The sequence below is a fragment of the Coniophora puteana genome, assembly GCF_000271625.1.
Source record: "Coniophora puteana RWD-64-598 SS2 unplaced genomic scaffold CONPUscaffold_3, whole genome shotgun sequence".
Classification (NCBI taxonomy): Eukaryota; Fungi; Basidiomycota; class Agaricomycetes; order Boletales; family Coniophoraceae; genus Coniophora; species Coniophora puteana.
In genome coordinates, this window is record NW_006913055.1 from 535,163 (window position 1) to 549,936 (window position 14,774).

At 56.1% G+C, this 14,774-nt stretch overlaps 4 protein-coding genes across 4 annotated transcripts; 3 read left to right on the forward strand and 1 right to left on the reverse strand.

Moving 5' to 3' along the window:
• Positions 1–2,851: 2,851 nt before the first annotated feature.
• Positions 2,852–4,387, forward strand: CONPUDRAFT_70683 (uncharacterized protein; the record flags this gene model as incomplete). The annotated part of the gene is made up of 9 exons (XM_007767188.1): positions 2,852–2,909; positions 2,947–3,000; positions 3,150–3,256; positions 3,403–3,413; positions 3,486–3,517; positions 3,718–3,780; positions 3,835–3,972; positions 4,043–4,247; positions 4,306–4,387. 9 exons carry the CDS (start codon positions 2,852–2,854, stop codon positions 4,385–4,387), a joined length of 750 nt encoding a protein of 249 aa, XP_007765378.1.
• Positions 4,388–4,934: 547 nt separating this feature from the next.
• On the reverse strand, positions 4,935–9,718 carry CONPUDRAFT_163051 (TBC-domain-containing protein). Its single transcript, XM_007767456.1, has 5 exons — positions 8,706–9,718; positions 5,862–8,638; positions 5,495–5,795; positions 5,259–5,438; positions 4,935–5,191 (listed from the first exon to the last, which is right to left on the reverse strand). Exons 1-5 carry the CDS (start codon positions 9,708–9,710, stop codon positions 5,093–5,095), a joined length of 4,362 nt encoding a protein of 1,453 aa, XP_007765646.1. The 5' UTR covers positions 9,711–9,718; the 3' UTR covers positions 4,935–5,092.
• Positions 9,719–10,037: 319 nt separating this feature from the next.
• CONPUDRAFT_26432 (uncharacterized protein) lies at positions 10,038–10,378 on the forward strand (the record flags this gene model as incomplete). The annotated part of the gene is made up of 2 exons (XM_007767032.1): positions 10,038–10,229; positions 10,298–10,378. Coding segments are annotated over 2 exons (273 nt in total), but the record flags the coding sequence as incomplete, so codon positions are not given.
• A 670-nt stretch (positions 10,379–11,048) lies between these two features.
• CONPUDRAFT_80355 (uncharacterized protein) lies at positions 11,049–14,708 on the forward strand. Its single transcript, XM_007767272.1, has 3 exons — positions 11,049–12,120; positions 12,186–13,125; positions 13,192–14,708. The coding sequence occupies exons 2-3, from the start codon at positions 12,680–12,682 to the stop codon at positions 14,075–14,077; spliced, it is 1,332 nt and encodes a 443-aa protein (XP_007765462.1). The 5' UTR covers positions 11,049–12,120; positions 12,186–12,679; the 3' UTR covers positions 14,078–14,708.
• The last annotated feature ends 66 nt before the right edge of the window (positions 14,709–14,774 follow it).

Genomic DNA, 14,774 nt, shown 5'->3' on the forward strand with positions numbered 1-14,774 from the left:
GTCTGCAGCCCGTTGCATTCACGCCTGCACCCCCTGCTTCCCCCGCTGAATTCACTTGAATCAGCTCCCTGCAAGGGCCAGACACACTGTCCGAGCTCGCTTGGCCTTCGCCAAAACACTGTCCAGCTGCCCGCTTTCGCGGCTGTGTCTTCGGTAAGCCCATTGTTTTTATTTATTTTTATTCGCATGGTGACATGTATTCTAACTCTCCCCTTCTGTCCTCTGCACTCGCCCTCCCCCCTTCTCCCCCACACTTGACCCTCATCCTTCTCCACCCCTCATCCCCTCATCATCACCCTCAGCCCTTCAGTACCCCGGCTATTGTTTACTACACTCATATACATGTAGCTTTAGAATAGTTTTGCAATATAATTTATTCATTGTGTACATCTTTCCAGCTTAAATACTAAAGTATGTGTGTAGCACATATCTGGGAATTGTGGATTTGAACGCTAGCGAGCCAGCAATTGGCTCGCTTGCGTCGGGAGGGCGAGCGAGGATGCGACGGGGTACGTACACGCGAACGCCCCTGAGTCGTGACGCGACGCGCGGGACAGTGTTGCAGCAAACACTGTCCCGCGCGACTTTGGCATCGGCCGCGTGATGTCACGTGCGCCGGACCGTGCAATTCACGAGAGAAGCGCTCTCGTAATAGCCGGTTGAAGTTCAACATGAGTGAACCGACTGAGACTGTGGTTGACAGTTATGTTCTTTTGCATGTGGCAAAAAGACTCTGCTGAAATATCCAACGAACAGTCAATAGCTACGGGCTCGAATTGGTCTTCGAAGCTTTTGGTGCAAACGATAGTTCCGGTGGAGCACGAAGCTCCGTCGCGGGTGACAAACACACCAAACACGTTAGCAGAAGGCATGAACCGAGTTTGAGTGTGATTGCAATGAGGGCGAAAGTGTTGAGTGGAAAAGTGATAAGATAATGCAGCTAGTCGGTTCGCAAGATCATACTCTCACATGACATGAAAATGAATGCAATAATCCCCTTGTCTGTTGTATCGCATGTGGCTGGATGACCTTGCCCGAACGAGAAGTATCTTGAAACCATGCGCAATGTCATCTGTCTCAGTGGAGGGGCACAGCACATACGTACGTTTTCAACGTTGCGCATCCCATCTTCAAACGTGGGTTAATATGCGCAAGCAGGAGGGACCCAAGAGCCGTCTTTCTCCGCAAAAATGATGCCCGAGCAGAACGTGAGACAGTGACAATGTTCGCATGTGAGAGTACGACGAAGTTGAATACACTGGGTGGGCCAGAACCCTCGCCTAGGCAGCCTCAACTGCGTCGCAGCGCCAGCCTGGCTCAGTTTTTCGAGGTCCATGATCAGATAGTTTCGAGTGCGCAGCATATCTTCTCAAGCAACACAACCTTGGCGTCACCCTCATAGACGGAGGATATGCCAGCTTTTTCGGGGGTGTCATCATGGTCGCACAGCAACCTCGGTGGCAGATGGGGTGGACGTGCATGCGTGGGACTCGAGCTATTAATGAGATGGGCGCGACGGCGTCTCCGGGGTATTTGAAGGGCTCGGACGCTAGCAAGAGTGTGCAAGAGTCTCCCAAAAGAAACGACGGCGGGGACGGATTACGCGGACCTCGGAGAAAGCAAATAGGGAAACGACGGAAAGCTGACAGGTTGAGCAGACGGGTGGCCCTGTTTTATACCTAAAGACGGGTGTAAGGGGTTTAAACCGTTAAAAATAGTAGCTAGTAAGGAGTGGTGTCTGAGGGACATCGATGCCCAACTGAATGTACACTGGGTCTTAACCCATAGAATAGCGAATAACTGCGGAAAAGAGACTTTAGCACAATTCAGTCGAGCATTTATAAACTAAAATAGGGTGAACATGGGCACAACATCGGAGGTTGCGTACAGGAGTATCGAGAAAAGATTGTATAGAAACTCTTGTCATATTCTGTGAAGAGACGCTAAAGGGGCGAACCTCATTCAAAATAAAAGGTTCAACGCGTACGCAGCAGCAGCGCCACAAAGGGACTCGAAAACAGGGGACATTCAAAAGCGGGCAACGTGCGGGCCGACAGGAGCCGCAACCAAACACAACCACACCGTTCGTGTCATAAGTTTGAAGATACGATTAGACAAGTTGCTCCTGGCTCCGCGGCTGCCATTCCGTTTCCGCGTTTTTGTACGTCAAGTGTTTTCTAATTGAAGAGTAAGGCTGATACACAGCACATCTCTCATCTGGTAAACCTTGTAATAAAGTTACAAACAAAGTTTCAAGCAATGGTCGCGTTTCCTTTGTATCAAAACTGCGGTCCCGATTAAGATTCCCGAACATTTTAGCGATTGGACTACACCGCACGCGGCTTCGCTTCAAGAAGCCGCCCACGGACTTTACTCAGCTGTGCGCACTACAAATTCACCTGATCACAATCAAGACCTGTTGGACGGCCATATATTCAAAGCTTGGAATTCCAGGTATGTATCTGGTCCATCAACGAGGAGTTATGAGCCGATAAGCCTGTTAAAATTACAGTGGGACTTAATTAAGTGCGTGGTACATTGCAGTCCTCCCCAGATTCCGTGTGTTTATTGTTCGATATGTGGTACGGGGAGACACAGGTAATTCTGCTAAGAGTAAAGTACAACGTGCCAACGGGTCTGCCTGTTTGGATAATGGAAGCATGGCGGACAATGATGACTGGGGCCGGCAGACAAGTACGATAGCTATTCTTGCCTAGCTTGGGATTCTTATGGATCCAGGAACACACTATTCAGGCACACCTAAGTTTAGTTGTCCGCCTCACCTGAAGGTATAAATGTGGAGTATTTCCGAGCAGTACCATCGTTCACCTCTACATCTACCTCAATATTAATGTCTTCCTCAGAGATAGAAGCTGCTTGGACTGTGCAAGTCACCAAATATGCCACATGTGAGATCATGTTACTAGAGCAATAATGGCTATGAAGCTAACGCAATCTATATCAAAGATGGCATGTCATTTTTAGCGACTTACAGGATCGGTCAGTGTTCCGAATCAGTGATTAGAGATGTGATCTCACAGAAAGTTTACTGGATTTATCTCCTTGAAAGCTCTGAACATGGACCAAGAGGCAAGTTATGTATTAAGCTGCGCCTTGAAAAAACCCTTCTTTCAGCCACGTTGACTTAGGTAGATCTCATTTGGGTAAGACGTGCTTTTTAACATCTGCTGGCGACATGTTGTCATATAAAACAAAGCGACACTCGTCAAAGCGTGTTATGACACTTTACACTCTGGTACGTCGGTCAGTAAATAATATACGGATCCGCTCATGTTGCCTATATCTTTCAAGCTCACCTATGGTGGACTTTCCAACGTCATGTTCGTGCAATATGCTCTTGCTGCTAACTAGAACACATTGTTTATTCTTCTTTCGTATTAGCCTCGTCCTACGTGAGTAGACGGCAGCGTTGAAACGTTGAAGCATGGCGATACTTAGTGTAACACTTCATCAATTTCTCTTAGCCCCCGTGATGAGTACGAGTATCACTGGAAATGTAGGTCATGTTGCTGGAAGATATCCCGTATACCGTTACTCACCGCGCACCTCCCATACACCCAGATGTGGGTCTTGTTTAGTGTCCAGAGTACACGAACAACCGATGATCAACTACTGATTCACCCTTGTTTTAGATGTACGAGTGTTTCATGCTACTCTTCCCCATTATTAATGACGGTCCTGATTTTGTTACCATAGGTTGGCCCATAGTGGCGTTGGGTGATGTGATAATCCCAAACATCTTAATTGCTCTTCTCAACGGTATGATGAATGGATTTCGTGATGTATCGTTTATGGCACTGAAATAGTCTTCAGCTATGATGGGATTCAGAGTTTACGCGATATATGGCCGGTCAAATACAATTCTCATAGTCATCAGCGCTTGCTATATCATTACTCAAGCCCTCACAATATCTGAAGTTTATGTCGCCATCTCATCGTTGACTGTTGGTGGTACGATCTCCATCTGCCTTGCTAATGGGTGTGACGAAACTGACATTTAACGTGGTCATTAAATAATCAGCGAACTGCGAGTACGGATTCTCGTCACGCCTTGGTTGGCTCACCGTTGCAAGCGCAGTCGAGATGTGTGGCTATGATATTATCCTCCTCGTCATGGTATTGTATTGCGCTATTAGGCACATGGAAAGTGGACATGATAGCTCTCTCTGGACCTTCAACACTTTCATAGCGCTCTTAGCTAGAGATCACGTCTTTTATATTCTCTTGTGAGTCCTCTATGCCTTCGTGACATTCGGCCATATTTGCTAGAAGATGATTTCACAGCTCGCTGCTTGCCATGGGAACGAGCATGCCATCATATATTCCTTCATTTCAGAACATGGTAGGCGCTCAACTTGAGGGATGAGTTGTACTAACGAGAATAAACAGCACGTCAGCCTCTTTTACATATGGCTGACTCAAGCGGTGCTCATTTTTTCCATATACATGATTGGCCCGGTCATGCTCCTGAGCATCCGCCAGTTTGACTCGAAGAGGGTCCACGGAGGTACTTCTTGTGAAGCGAACACGGACATGGACACAATGCAATTCGCGGAAGGTGATAATCAATCGCAGACAGCAGCAACATCTGAAGTGGATATCTCGAACTATGTTTAATGGGACTGAAGTCGACACGACAACCCCAAAAAATGAAGATAATAGAATAAGAGCAGTTGGAAGGTAGAGGAGATCTTTTGTCCCCTTCTGGTCTCCGATGTCAATATGATGTACAGGAAGGGCGGAGAGCCAAGGTCATCAAATGTGTCACACCCTTTACGGCTGCTTTTTTCCTCTGAAAATGATACCTACGCTTGTTGGTTATTGCATGATACCGGGCGGCTGTTTACGGTTAGAACCACGACACATGTTCTTCATCGAACGCCTCATTCCAATCTCTAGAAAGTACAAAGCCTGTTGCGTGTGTCTATATACTGCAATTGCCAACAATGAAAAATAGCAATGGTGAATTAAGTGCCTGCATCGTGCGCTCTAGTCTAAATCAATGCAAAAAGGGCCCAATGACAAAAAGAGAGAAAGATCGACATGTAAATGCGAATGCATCACGCCATAATCATGAGCCTCCCATGAGCTGGCGCAGGTCCGCGACGTGCGCGTCGCGCTTCTTGACGAGGTCTGCGTGCGTGACGCTCGGGCGAAGATCGAGCTCAAGCTACAATAAACGGGGGTCAAGAGTTAGCTGCCTGGTACTCTGAAGACAAGTCAGCGAAACAGCTGACCTGAAGCAGCTTGTCGGGTTGCCATTGGCGTGTCGGGAGGTTCTCCAGTGCGACGTACGCCGCCGACATGCTCTCGCACTGTAAGAGCTCTGCTTCGCTGCTGCGAAGAATGGCCAACGCCACTCGGAATAGGACATCAAGCCCATCGACGAGGAAGACGTCCCATACCCTGAACAGCGTCTAAGTCACAACATCAACGACACGGTCATACCCTGAAGAAAGTAAGAAATGCATACCTCGATGGGAAGACAATCTGTAAACAGCGACAAGAACCACGAGAAGCAGATCGCGGGCAGATCGACGCCCAGGCTCGCCAGGTGCGCGTGCAGCTTGGGGAGCAGATCCCGGATATAGTCGAGCAGCACAAGCGGGCACGCGCGCGAGGGGAGGAGCGACGGCGAGAAGAAATCCTCGGGTAGGATATGCTCGACAATGGCCGTGAGGACCCAAAACGCCTCTTCCTCGTCCGCGTGCACGAGCAGCAATGTTGAGGTGACGAGGTTCATGCCCTGACAGTAACCCACGGCCGGGTTACGCCTACGTCAATGATGTCCGAGTCAGCTCCCATGACTTCTGCACGGGCGAAAAACTGCCCGAACTTACCGGCTATACCCAATCAACACCCTCCTCAACTTATCCACCCCGGCCCCATCGCCCCCAAAGAAGATATTCAACGGCATCGTCCTCCCCACATCCTTCTCAATCTCATGCAACACCGACTCCCCTTCACCCGGTTCGCCCCCGTCCTTCTGCGCAAGCAAATCGCCAAACAGCCCCGGCTCGCGCATATCCAGCCCGCCACTACACTCCATCCACAACTTACTCCTATACACGAGCGGAATCCCCCCTCTCACCAACCGATCAAACTCCCTCCGCTCGTCGCGGTTCGCCGACAGCCCGAGCTGCGCGAACCCAATGAGCCCCTCGCTGTGCGACAGCTCGTCCTCGTCGAGCGCCGTGCCGAGGCCCAGCAGCCGCGTCGCCGCGGCCTTCGTGACGCCCCCTCCGCCCTGTGTTGCGGAGAAGGTCGCGTTTGAAGAAGAGAACAGGCCCGACTTGGTCGACGACTTGGCCTTGCTCCGCTGCCGCACGAACGCGTCCCACTCCTTGCGCTTGGCTGTCTGCCGCTCGTCATGGATCTTGTACAGGTCGTCGAGGAGCCGCCGGATGGTGTTGCGGCACACGTGCCGCGGCGTAGAGGCCACGACGCAGAGGACAGCGGTGCTCGCCTGCGGAGGCGATGGTGACGACGCAGGTACAGCGGCAGGCACGGGTGCAGCGCCGATCGACTGCGGCCGACTGCGGCTCGAGGTCGGAGACGTCGTGCGCGAGAGCTGCTCGGGCGACGTAACACTCGTGCTCTCCGACGCCGTCTCCCCGGGGGACATCACAGACACCAGCGTCGACACGATACTCCCCGCGTCCTCGTCCACAGGCGGCCTCCCCGACCCATCGCACTCGCACCGCTCCTTCACCACCTGCACCACTATCCGCGCAGCAGCGCCGGCACCGTCCTCCTCGTCCTCCGAAGACCACCCGTTGCTCTCCTTCCGATCCGCGATCTTCACCCCCGTCAAACACGCCGGCGCCGTGTTCCCGCACGCCTTCGCGCGTGTAAGCAGCAGCACATCATACTGCGCCACATCATATATAAACCCAAACCGGTCCGTCAGCGGCTCCCAGTCTTTCTCCCCGCCCGCGCCCCCATTACCGTCACCGACGACGGAGCCAGAACGCGCGCGCGAGCTGTAGAACCGCGAGACAGAGCTAGGCAGGGAGACGCGGAAGTCGCGCGCCGTGAGCGGGGTGTATCGGCGCGAGAGGAACTCGGTGGGGGGCTGGGATGTAACAGGGATGATGGACTCCAGAGGCACAGATCCGCCCTTGTTCGCCTGAGGCTGTGCAGGCGCACTACTCGTACTTGTATTCGGCTTGCCGCCCGAGGCAGCGGACGACGAGGCGTCGTTCCCCGCTGGGGCTTTCGACGCGGACGTAGTCTCGGCGCTGGACGCGGCCCTGCGTGACTGCTGCTGCATAAACGAGCCAAACAGGGGCGACGCGAACGGCGAGCTGATCATCGCGCTCGCCCTGTACTTTGTCCTGCGCACGACATCGCCCGCAGCGACGCCCTGCGCACTCAAAGTCCGCGCAAGAACAGACGTCGCATCCACGTCGCCCCTGCCGCCAAAGTGACCACCAGCACCAACAACAGCCAGCCGGCTAACACCCTGCTCCTCCTTCAATTTCTTTTCCTTCTCCCCAGCCCCAGCCCGTGCCCCCGCCTTCGAACCACCACCACCCCTCGCCTCAGCACCCCTCCTCCCCTCCCTCGCCCTCACCCTCTCTCTCACCACCACCCGCTCGTCCCGCGCACCCTTCACAAGCCGCATCGCAAGCGCCGCTACAAGCGGGCCCGTATCGCGCCCCTGGTCCGCGAGCACGCTCCTCGGGTCCGCGGTCATCACGCGCGTCGCGTGCACGATCGCGCGGAGCGCGGAGCCCTGTGCGGGGGGCTGCGAGTTGTATGTCGCTTCGGCTTCTGGTTCTGCAATGCTGCGGGAGGCGAGGGAGAGCGAGGACGGGTCGGCGGTAGCGTTGGCGTTGCCGCTGGGATCAGCGTTCGGAATCGGAGCTTCGCCCGGGCTAGCGTCTGCAAGCGTGAGCGCCGGTGCGGCTGGAGGCGCAGGTATAGCGATAGTGCCACGGACGGGGGAAGACGCAGCAGATGCCGAAGATATTCGGGTGTGCTCGACGACCGCCGCCGTCTGGGGCGCCTCAGTAACAGACTTGGTGTGTCGCCCGTGTTTAGACACGCTAGCACCACTCCCCGACGCCGCCGCCGGATTCAGAATCGATATACCCAGCGCCTCGAACACGCTTCTCGCTGGTTTTCGGCGCGCAGAGGCGCGCGTGGACGGTGCAGAGCTGGACGCCGTTGTGTCGTCCTGCTCCGGGCCGCCCGCCGCCGCATCCCCGACAACAGCACCACTCTCGTCGTCCTCCTTAATCGGAATCGTCGATATCGACCGACTCGACTGCGAATGCCGCGGCCCCCGCCTGCCGAACCACCCGCTCATCCAGTCGCCGCCGCCCTTCTTCGCCTTCGCGTCGTCCGCCGCGCCCGAAGCTGAAGTGGAGATGCCGGTTTCCACTAGGCTCGAAGTGGATGCGGACGTGAGCGCGGGTGGCATGGTGATGCTGCCCGAGGCGTTGTCGCGGGACAGCATCGAGGCCGAGTCGGACGCCTCTGTCGTGGGGAATGGGACGTCCGTCTTTGAAAACATGGACTTTGCGTCGGTGAGGGATGCGGTGTCTGACGGTGCGCTGACCGCGAGCTGCACGTCGTCCGCCATGGCTTCGGTGAGGAACGTCCGTAGCGACTTATATCAACCGTGTTCGTTAGATAGACCCGTGGCGAGATAGAAATGGGAGAAAATAAAGACGCACCGACATGCTCTCGCGCCTCTGCACCGTCCGCCCCTCCCTCTCCTCACCCTCACCCTCATCCTCATCCGGGAAAATCGCACTAACAACCCTCCTCGCCACCTCCCTCTCCTCACCCGCCATCCCATCCAGCACACCCCCCGCCCGCCTGCGCCTCTCCGCCTCCCTCTCCACCACCGCCCTCCTGCTCTCCTCCAGCCGCGCGCGCGCGAGCACCGCACCGTGCAGCGCCGCAGACAGAGCTCGTAGCGCCGCGTGGTACGGATGCGGGTCCGCGCGCGACGCGGGGGACTCGGCGGCGCCGAGGCGCGATATGGCGGACTGGATGGCGGGGTCGGAGTATTCGTGCCAGCGGTGCGCGAGGACCTGTGCTGCGAACGGGGTGTGCACCGCTGCCGCCGCCGCGCTTGGGTCGTCGCTCTCGAGGTCGGGCGGCGGTAGGCCGCGAGAGTGGGCGTTGGGGCTGGGGCTGGGTACGCTGAGATGGGCGTGGTTATGGGTGCGGTTATGATTCGCGTTATGGTTGTTGGAATGGGCGTGAGCGGGATCGGGAGACCCGCCGACGATGAACAGCGGCGCGGTGTACTGTCTCGGCGAGTACCTGAAGTCCGAGCGCACAGACAGGCCCGAGAGCGAGGTGTTCGACTGGCGATGGGAGAGCGGGGGCGCGCTACCGCGCGTTTGAGAAACATCGCGCGTCCCAGCGCCGGCGTCAGCCTGCTGCCTGCCGTACCCGCGCACGCTCCCATCCCAGTTCGGCTGCCTGCGCCCTGTCGCAGCTGGCGCGTCGCCCCCACCCCCGCTGCCGTTGCCCTCGGCTATGCGTTCCGATTGCGCCTTGAGAGAGGCGTACGTCGCCGGTGCTGGTGGTCGTGATTCCGCATTGACGTCTACAGCGCTGCTGCCCGCGCGCGCGGGGCCGGGGCGGCGTGTTCGAGGCGAGGGCGCGTCGTCTGGGGCGAGAGGGTGGGTGTGGACGGGTGTGGTGATCTGGGGCGAGTGGGACATTGAGTTCTATGTTCTGTCTTTCGTCTAGGTCTAAGATCTGGCTGAGCTGGGGGGCGAGGACGGTATGGACATGCTCCGGTGAGATGGAAAGTGGTGACCGTTCACTATGAGATTGCTATAGCTTATAAGAGATTTGTTATAAGAGTTGCTTATAAGAGATTAGTGAGACTTGCAACGACGCAGATGTCAGCTTGACATCGCGAGGCCATGACGCGCGTCTCGCAGGTGAGAACTTATTCCTATATCCGGCTCTCCCTTCCTCCTCCCTCCATCCGTCATCGTCACGACCGCCCACGACCTCCTCTATCCTCCTTCATATAGCCACTCATGGGTTGGTTCAGCAGCTCAAAACCCGAACCAAACGGCGCAGCCTCGCGCGAAGACCGCCAAAAATGCTGGGAAGACCGCGACGCCTACTTCGAGTGCCTCGACACGGCCGGCGTGCTCAAGGCCGGCGACGAGGGCTCCGCGTGCGCGAAGCAGAAGAGCGCGTATGAGGGGAGCTGCGCGAGGAGCTGGGTGCGTCCTTCCATCCTTACGCTTGTGCTTGGTGTCGAATATTAACTGCTACTACTGTGTACGCGCAGGTGGAGTACTTCAACAAGCGGCGCATTCTCGCCGAGCAGCAGAAGGAGATGCTCGCGCAGGCCGAGGCGCAGAGGCAGCAGGCCAGGAAGTAAACCGCTCCGTCGAACCCGCGCATCGCATAGGGCTTTCTACCATGTCATAGACCACTCTAACATCATCTAATCCAACGCATTGTCCCCTCCCCCCATGATTCGCCCAGCCCCGTGCACCGTCACCCCTACACGTGCGTGAGTCCCACCCACGCCAAGCGACGCGCCTCCGGCTCTCTCCAGCAACTCACAGTACTTAGCTGAGGCAGCCCCCCACCTCCGACACCCCCGATTCTCATGGGCGCAAATGTCACCTTGCTCGCCTTTTTTCACTCCGTTCGCGCGTACAAACTCCCTCACCTCCGTTGCGCCACAAGCCGTGACCGTGATTTCGTCTCGTCTCGCCTCGCCTCATTCCGTTTCGCCTTATCCCGGAACGCGTTTGGCTAAGCTGACGTTTTGCACCCTCGTTGTTCATTTGGGTGCGCATCAATCAGACAGGCTCACTAATCCAAAGTGCAGGAGCACGCCACGGCGATCATCACACATCCACAGATATCCTCGCTGGGCTAGCTCCGCATCTGGTGTCGAATTTGCAGGTCGTATCATCCAACGCGACTCTCCGCAATGCAGCAAGATGCGCCAGACTCTCGTTCGGCTCCGAAGTACAAGTACAAGCACAAGTACGTTTTACAACAACACACGGATAGGCCACTGGCTTCCCCATCCGCTCGCCATTCATCATCAACGCCTTGGATCACGCGATTTGGATTTGGAGTTCTTTTGGATAGTCGTGCCATCCATCCATCATCATAAAAATCACGAAACGGAACATCGACAGCTCCGAGTCTAGGGCAAGTCCTTGCGCCTCGCCTGCACGTGTGCTTCATCTATATCTACATCAACGCGGAAGGCTGTCCAGCGCTAATGGAGTTTGTTGAATAGGGTTGCAGGAAGTACAGTACAGTTACTGCACTGCTACTGTGGTCATCCTTGAAGCGCAGCGGTGTACTCGCCATGCTCCATCCGCATCATATACCGAACTGGTGTCCACCCCACGCGCGTCTGGAGGCAATACGTGTATCCCGACCCTTTGGCTCCGGTGCTCGAAGCCGGCGGTCTACTATACGCCAGTTCACTCAGTTCACTTTGCGGTGCTCCAAAGCCCGAGGCCACCGGGAGAGAACTGTCCCGGGGATACCCCAGCGATTGTCGCATGTGCTGATGCAGGGCATCGCTCTGTGACTCTGAATAGCTCGCATTCCGGTGCTAGGTGCTGCGCTTGCGCTGCAGTAGCCGTGATACTGATGTTGATTCTGATTGATAGATCTCTTGCGAGTCCTATGACTTTCTTCTTTTTAGATAACACAGATAACGAACGATTGCACCTCTTCGAAGGAGTGGGGTCACCGCGGGGTTTACGACGATCCTCTGTACGCTTCTCGGGCTTCTTCGAGCTTCTGAGCTGTTCTGTGTCGGTTGCGATCGAGGCCGCGGATGATTCGCGTTGTGCGACGGACCCCTGTAGTTAGCTGGTGTCTGGTATGACTGCGCACGCAGATCCCGAAGCGTGGAAGCGTTCCGGCGCCCAAGGTGTATTCATATACTCATCCGCCCATTATATGCGTCTCCCTCACTACGGGGCAGGCTATAGCTAGCAGGAGAGTCACGGGTACCGCACTAGCTTGAATGGATAGTGGAATGTGCTTACGTGGGATCGCCGCCACCGCCGTCGGTCAAGTTGCCGTTCTCATGCGTTCTTCTTTAAACAGCCATCGTGATGATGGATCTGAGTGCGTCGTGCTTCTTTCTGTGCGTCCATCTTTCTCAGTACCTTCTCTGTTCTTGTTTCTGCTAGATCCAACAGCCTGCCCGCGGATTATCCAAAGGCAGAGGCTATCTAGACGCTAGCGGGGGATTCCAAAGGTCAGCTAAATATAAGAAACACAGCAGCGCACGAGGCGTATCATGCCATCGCATTCGTCGTCATCAGGATCAGGACAGTGACTGTTTCCAATCTCTGCGTCTCTCACCATGCCAGACCCGGGAATAGCCTAGCCCGTATTCCTGGACCACAGATCCAAAGAAGAGCCCCGTGCTTCGACCCCTTGTCTGCATCTGGCGTCCCATTGATACTTATACTCTGTGTCCCGTCCGCTCCGCCTCTCCTCTCTCCTTGACTGTGCTCCTCTGCACCTCGTAACTGTACTACTAGGTCCCCCGTCACGTTCCCATCTCCCCCTTGTTCTCTTCTTCCCCCGAGAAACCTTCTACCTCTATCACTCCGACCATCCCTCTCAACCTTCGCGGGAGCAGTTATCCTGCTGCCCATCAACCCAGCATCGTCGCAATATGTCGTGGCTCAAAGCACGAGACTGGTCCTCGGGCGTCGAGTACTCCTCCCTCTTGAACTCGGGTCTGCGCGCTATCACAGGCCGTCGTCCCTCCTTCCCCACCGGCACCAACAGCAGCAGTCGACGTAACTCGACTGCCATCCTCTCTACCCCACCTTCGCGTGATGATGACTCGGGCAGCTCGAAAGTCAACCCCAGCGCACGGCACAACCGCCGCTCGTCGATCATCTCCCTTTCGTCGAAGCTCTTGACACGCGCACGGAGCTCGCCGCAGCGCAAGGGGAGTGCAACGGAGGGCTCGCCCACACCGCGTCCTGCCAGGAAGGAGAGGAAAGGCCCAGCAAATGGCGGCGAGAAGACCGTCAAGCCACGGCCGTCATCCATGTTCGTCCACGCGTCGTACCAGATCCCCGACCTGTGGCCCGTGCGCAAGGGCCGCTTCAGGTGAGCCGACCCGTGCCTCCCTCGCTCGTAGTAGAGGTATTAATAGCGCACGGTGCCCGGTTGTAGCTCGTTCAGCCCCGCCGCGTCGGACACGTACACGTTTGAAGAAGAGCTTGAGGGGCCAGAGTACGACGAGTCGGTGGACCCGTTTTCGTCTGCGCCCAATGCCAAGTCGTATATTCTCGATATACGCGCACTCGATATGCCTCCGACGCAACCGCCAAGTTCCCATGCGTGCTCTCCATCGCCGTCCCCCCGCGCACCCGCTGTGCTCTCGTCCTCGCCGATTCTTTCGCCTGAAGACCGCGCGTCGTTCCTCTCCCTTGCCCCGCCTACACCCGACACTTCATCCCCGTCACCGTCGCGCGTGCGCACGCCACCGCCACGGCGCGCACGACCGGTGTCAGCGCAGACGATGCCCGCGCTCAGAATGGGGCTCTCGTCGTTCTCATCTGTGCCGTCGTCGCGCCGCGACTCGGTGCACTATGGGTACGATGCTGCAACCGACGATCTTCACGACTCGGACGACGTGTACAGCCCGTACCCGGACCCACCACCGTACTACTCCTCCCACCCCCACTCCCACCCCCACCCTAGGGATAACGACGCCGGTGTGGTTCGTCGAGCACCGTGGATGCTCGAGGAGGACGAGTTCGAGACGAGCCCGGTCGACTGTGTGCCGCAGTACCACCGCGACGGAGACGCGATTGAGATTGAGGAAGTCAGCATGCTCGATCTGTCGGACGGCGAGGAAGACTATGATGATTATGACGGTGTGCTGCACGAGCGCGAGCGTCTGGCGGGTCAGCTCCGGGTCGGGCTTGGGCTTGGGCGTGGGCGTGGGCTTGATGGCGCACCGGCTGAATGGGTACGGGGCGGAGCTGCAGGGGAGGAGGAGGATTGGCGGCGGTTTCATGTTGAGGTGCTGCAGACGCTGAGGCCTGTGTTGTGATGTAACCGGGGTCGTGGTGGTCTCTGGCTCTGGCCGAGAGTCGAGAACCGAGAGTCGGGGTTGGGGGTCGGGGTCGAGAGGCTGTTTAGGTTTGCGACGGCTGCGATGGTGCGGTGATATGACTGCTGTGGTCATCCTTGTTTTTTTGGATAGTGCTTTGGATGAGGGTTGGATGGACGGAAAGAAGGGAGGGTGGTGGTGGCGGGGGTGATCAGTCAGCCGTGATACGACGAGTGCGGAGATCTGCAATCAGGCCTGCTCAGGTGTTGACTATGTGATCAAGCTCAAGGCTAGTGGGCCGACCGTTGCGCGGGACAAAAGCGTTGTATATATTCTTTCTCTCTCTTTTTCTTCTTCTTTTCTTTTCTTCCATGCAGTGTGCTATGTTTTTTCTTCTCGGATTTCACCTCCCATCCCCCATCGATATCTCCCATTCGCCATCTTTTATTCTTCACCTCCCACCTCATGCACGTACAGGATTCGCGATGTAAGTAAAACGCCTGATGATCACGATGATGATCAGCCCCTGCCTCGGGAGCCAGGATGATGTATCCCCATGTTAGCTTAGAACAGTAGTTGTATTCTCTCCACGTTCGAACGTCCCCATCAAGTGTTTCAGATACGCCTGCCTGTGTTTTGGTTTCTATCATTCCTGCTTCGTTTCTTCTAGGAATATGATTATACGAGTAAACGCTTT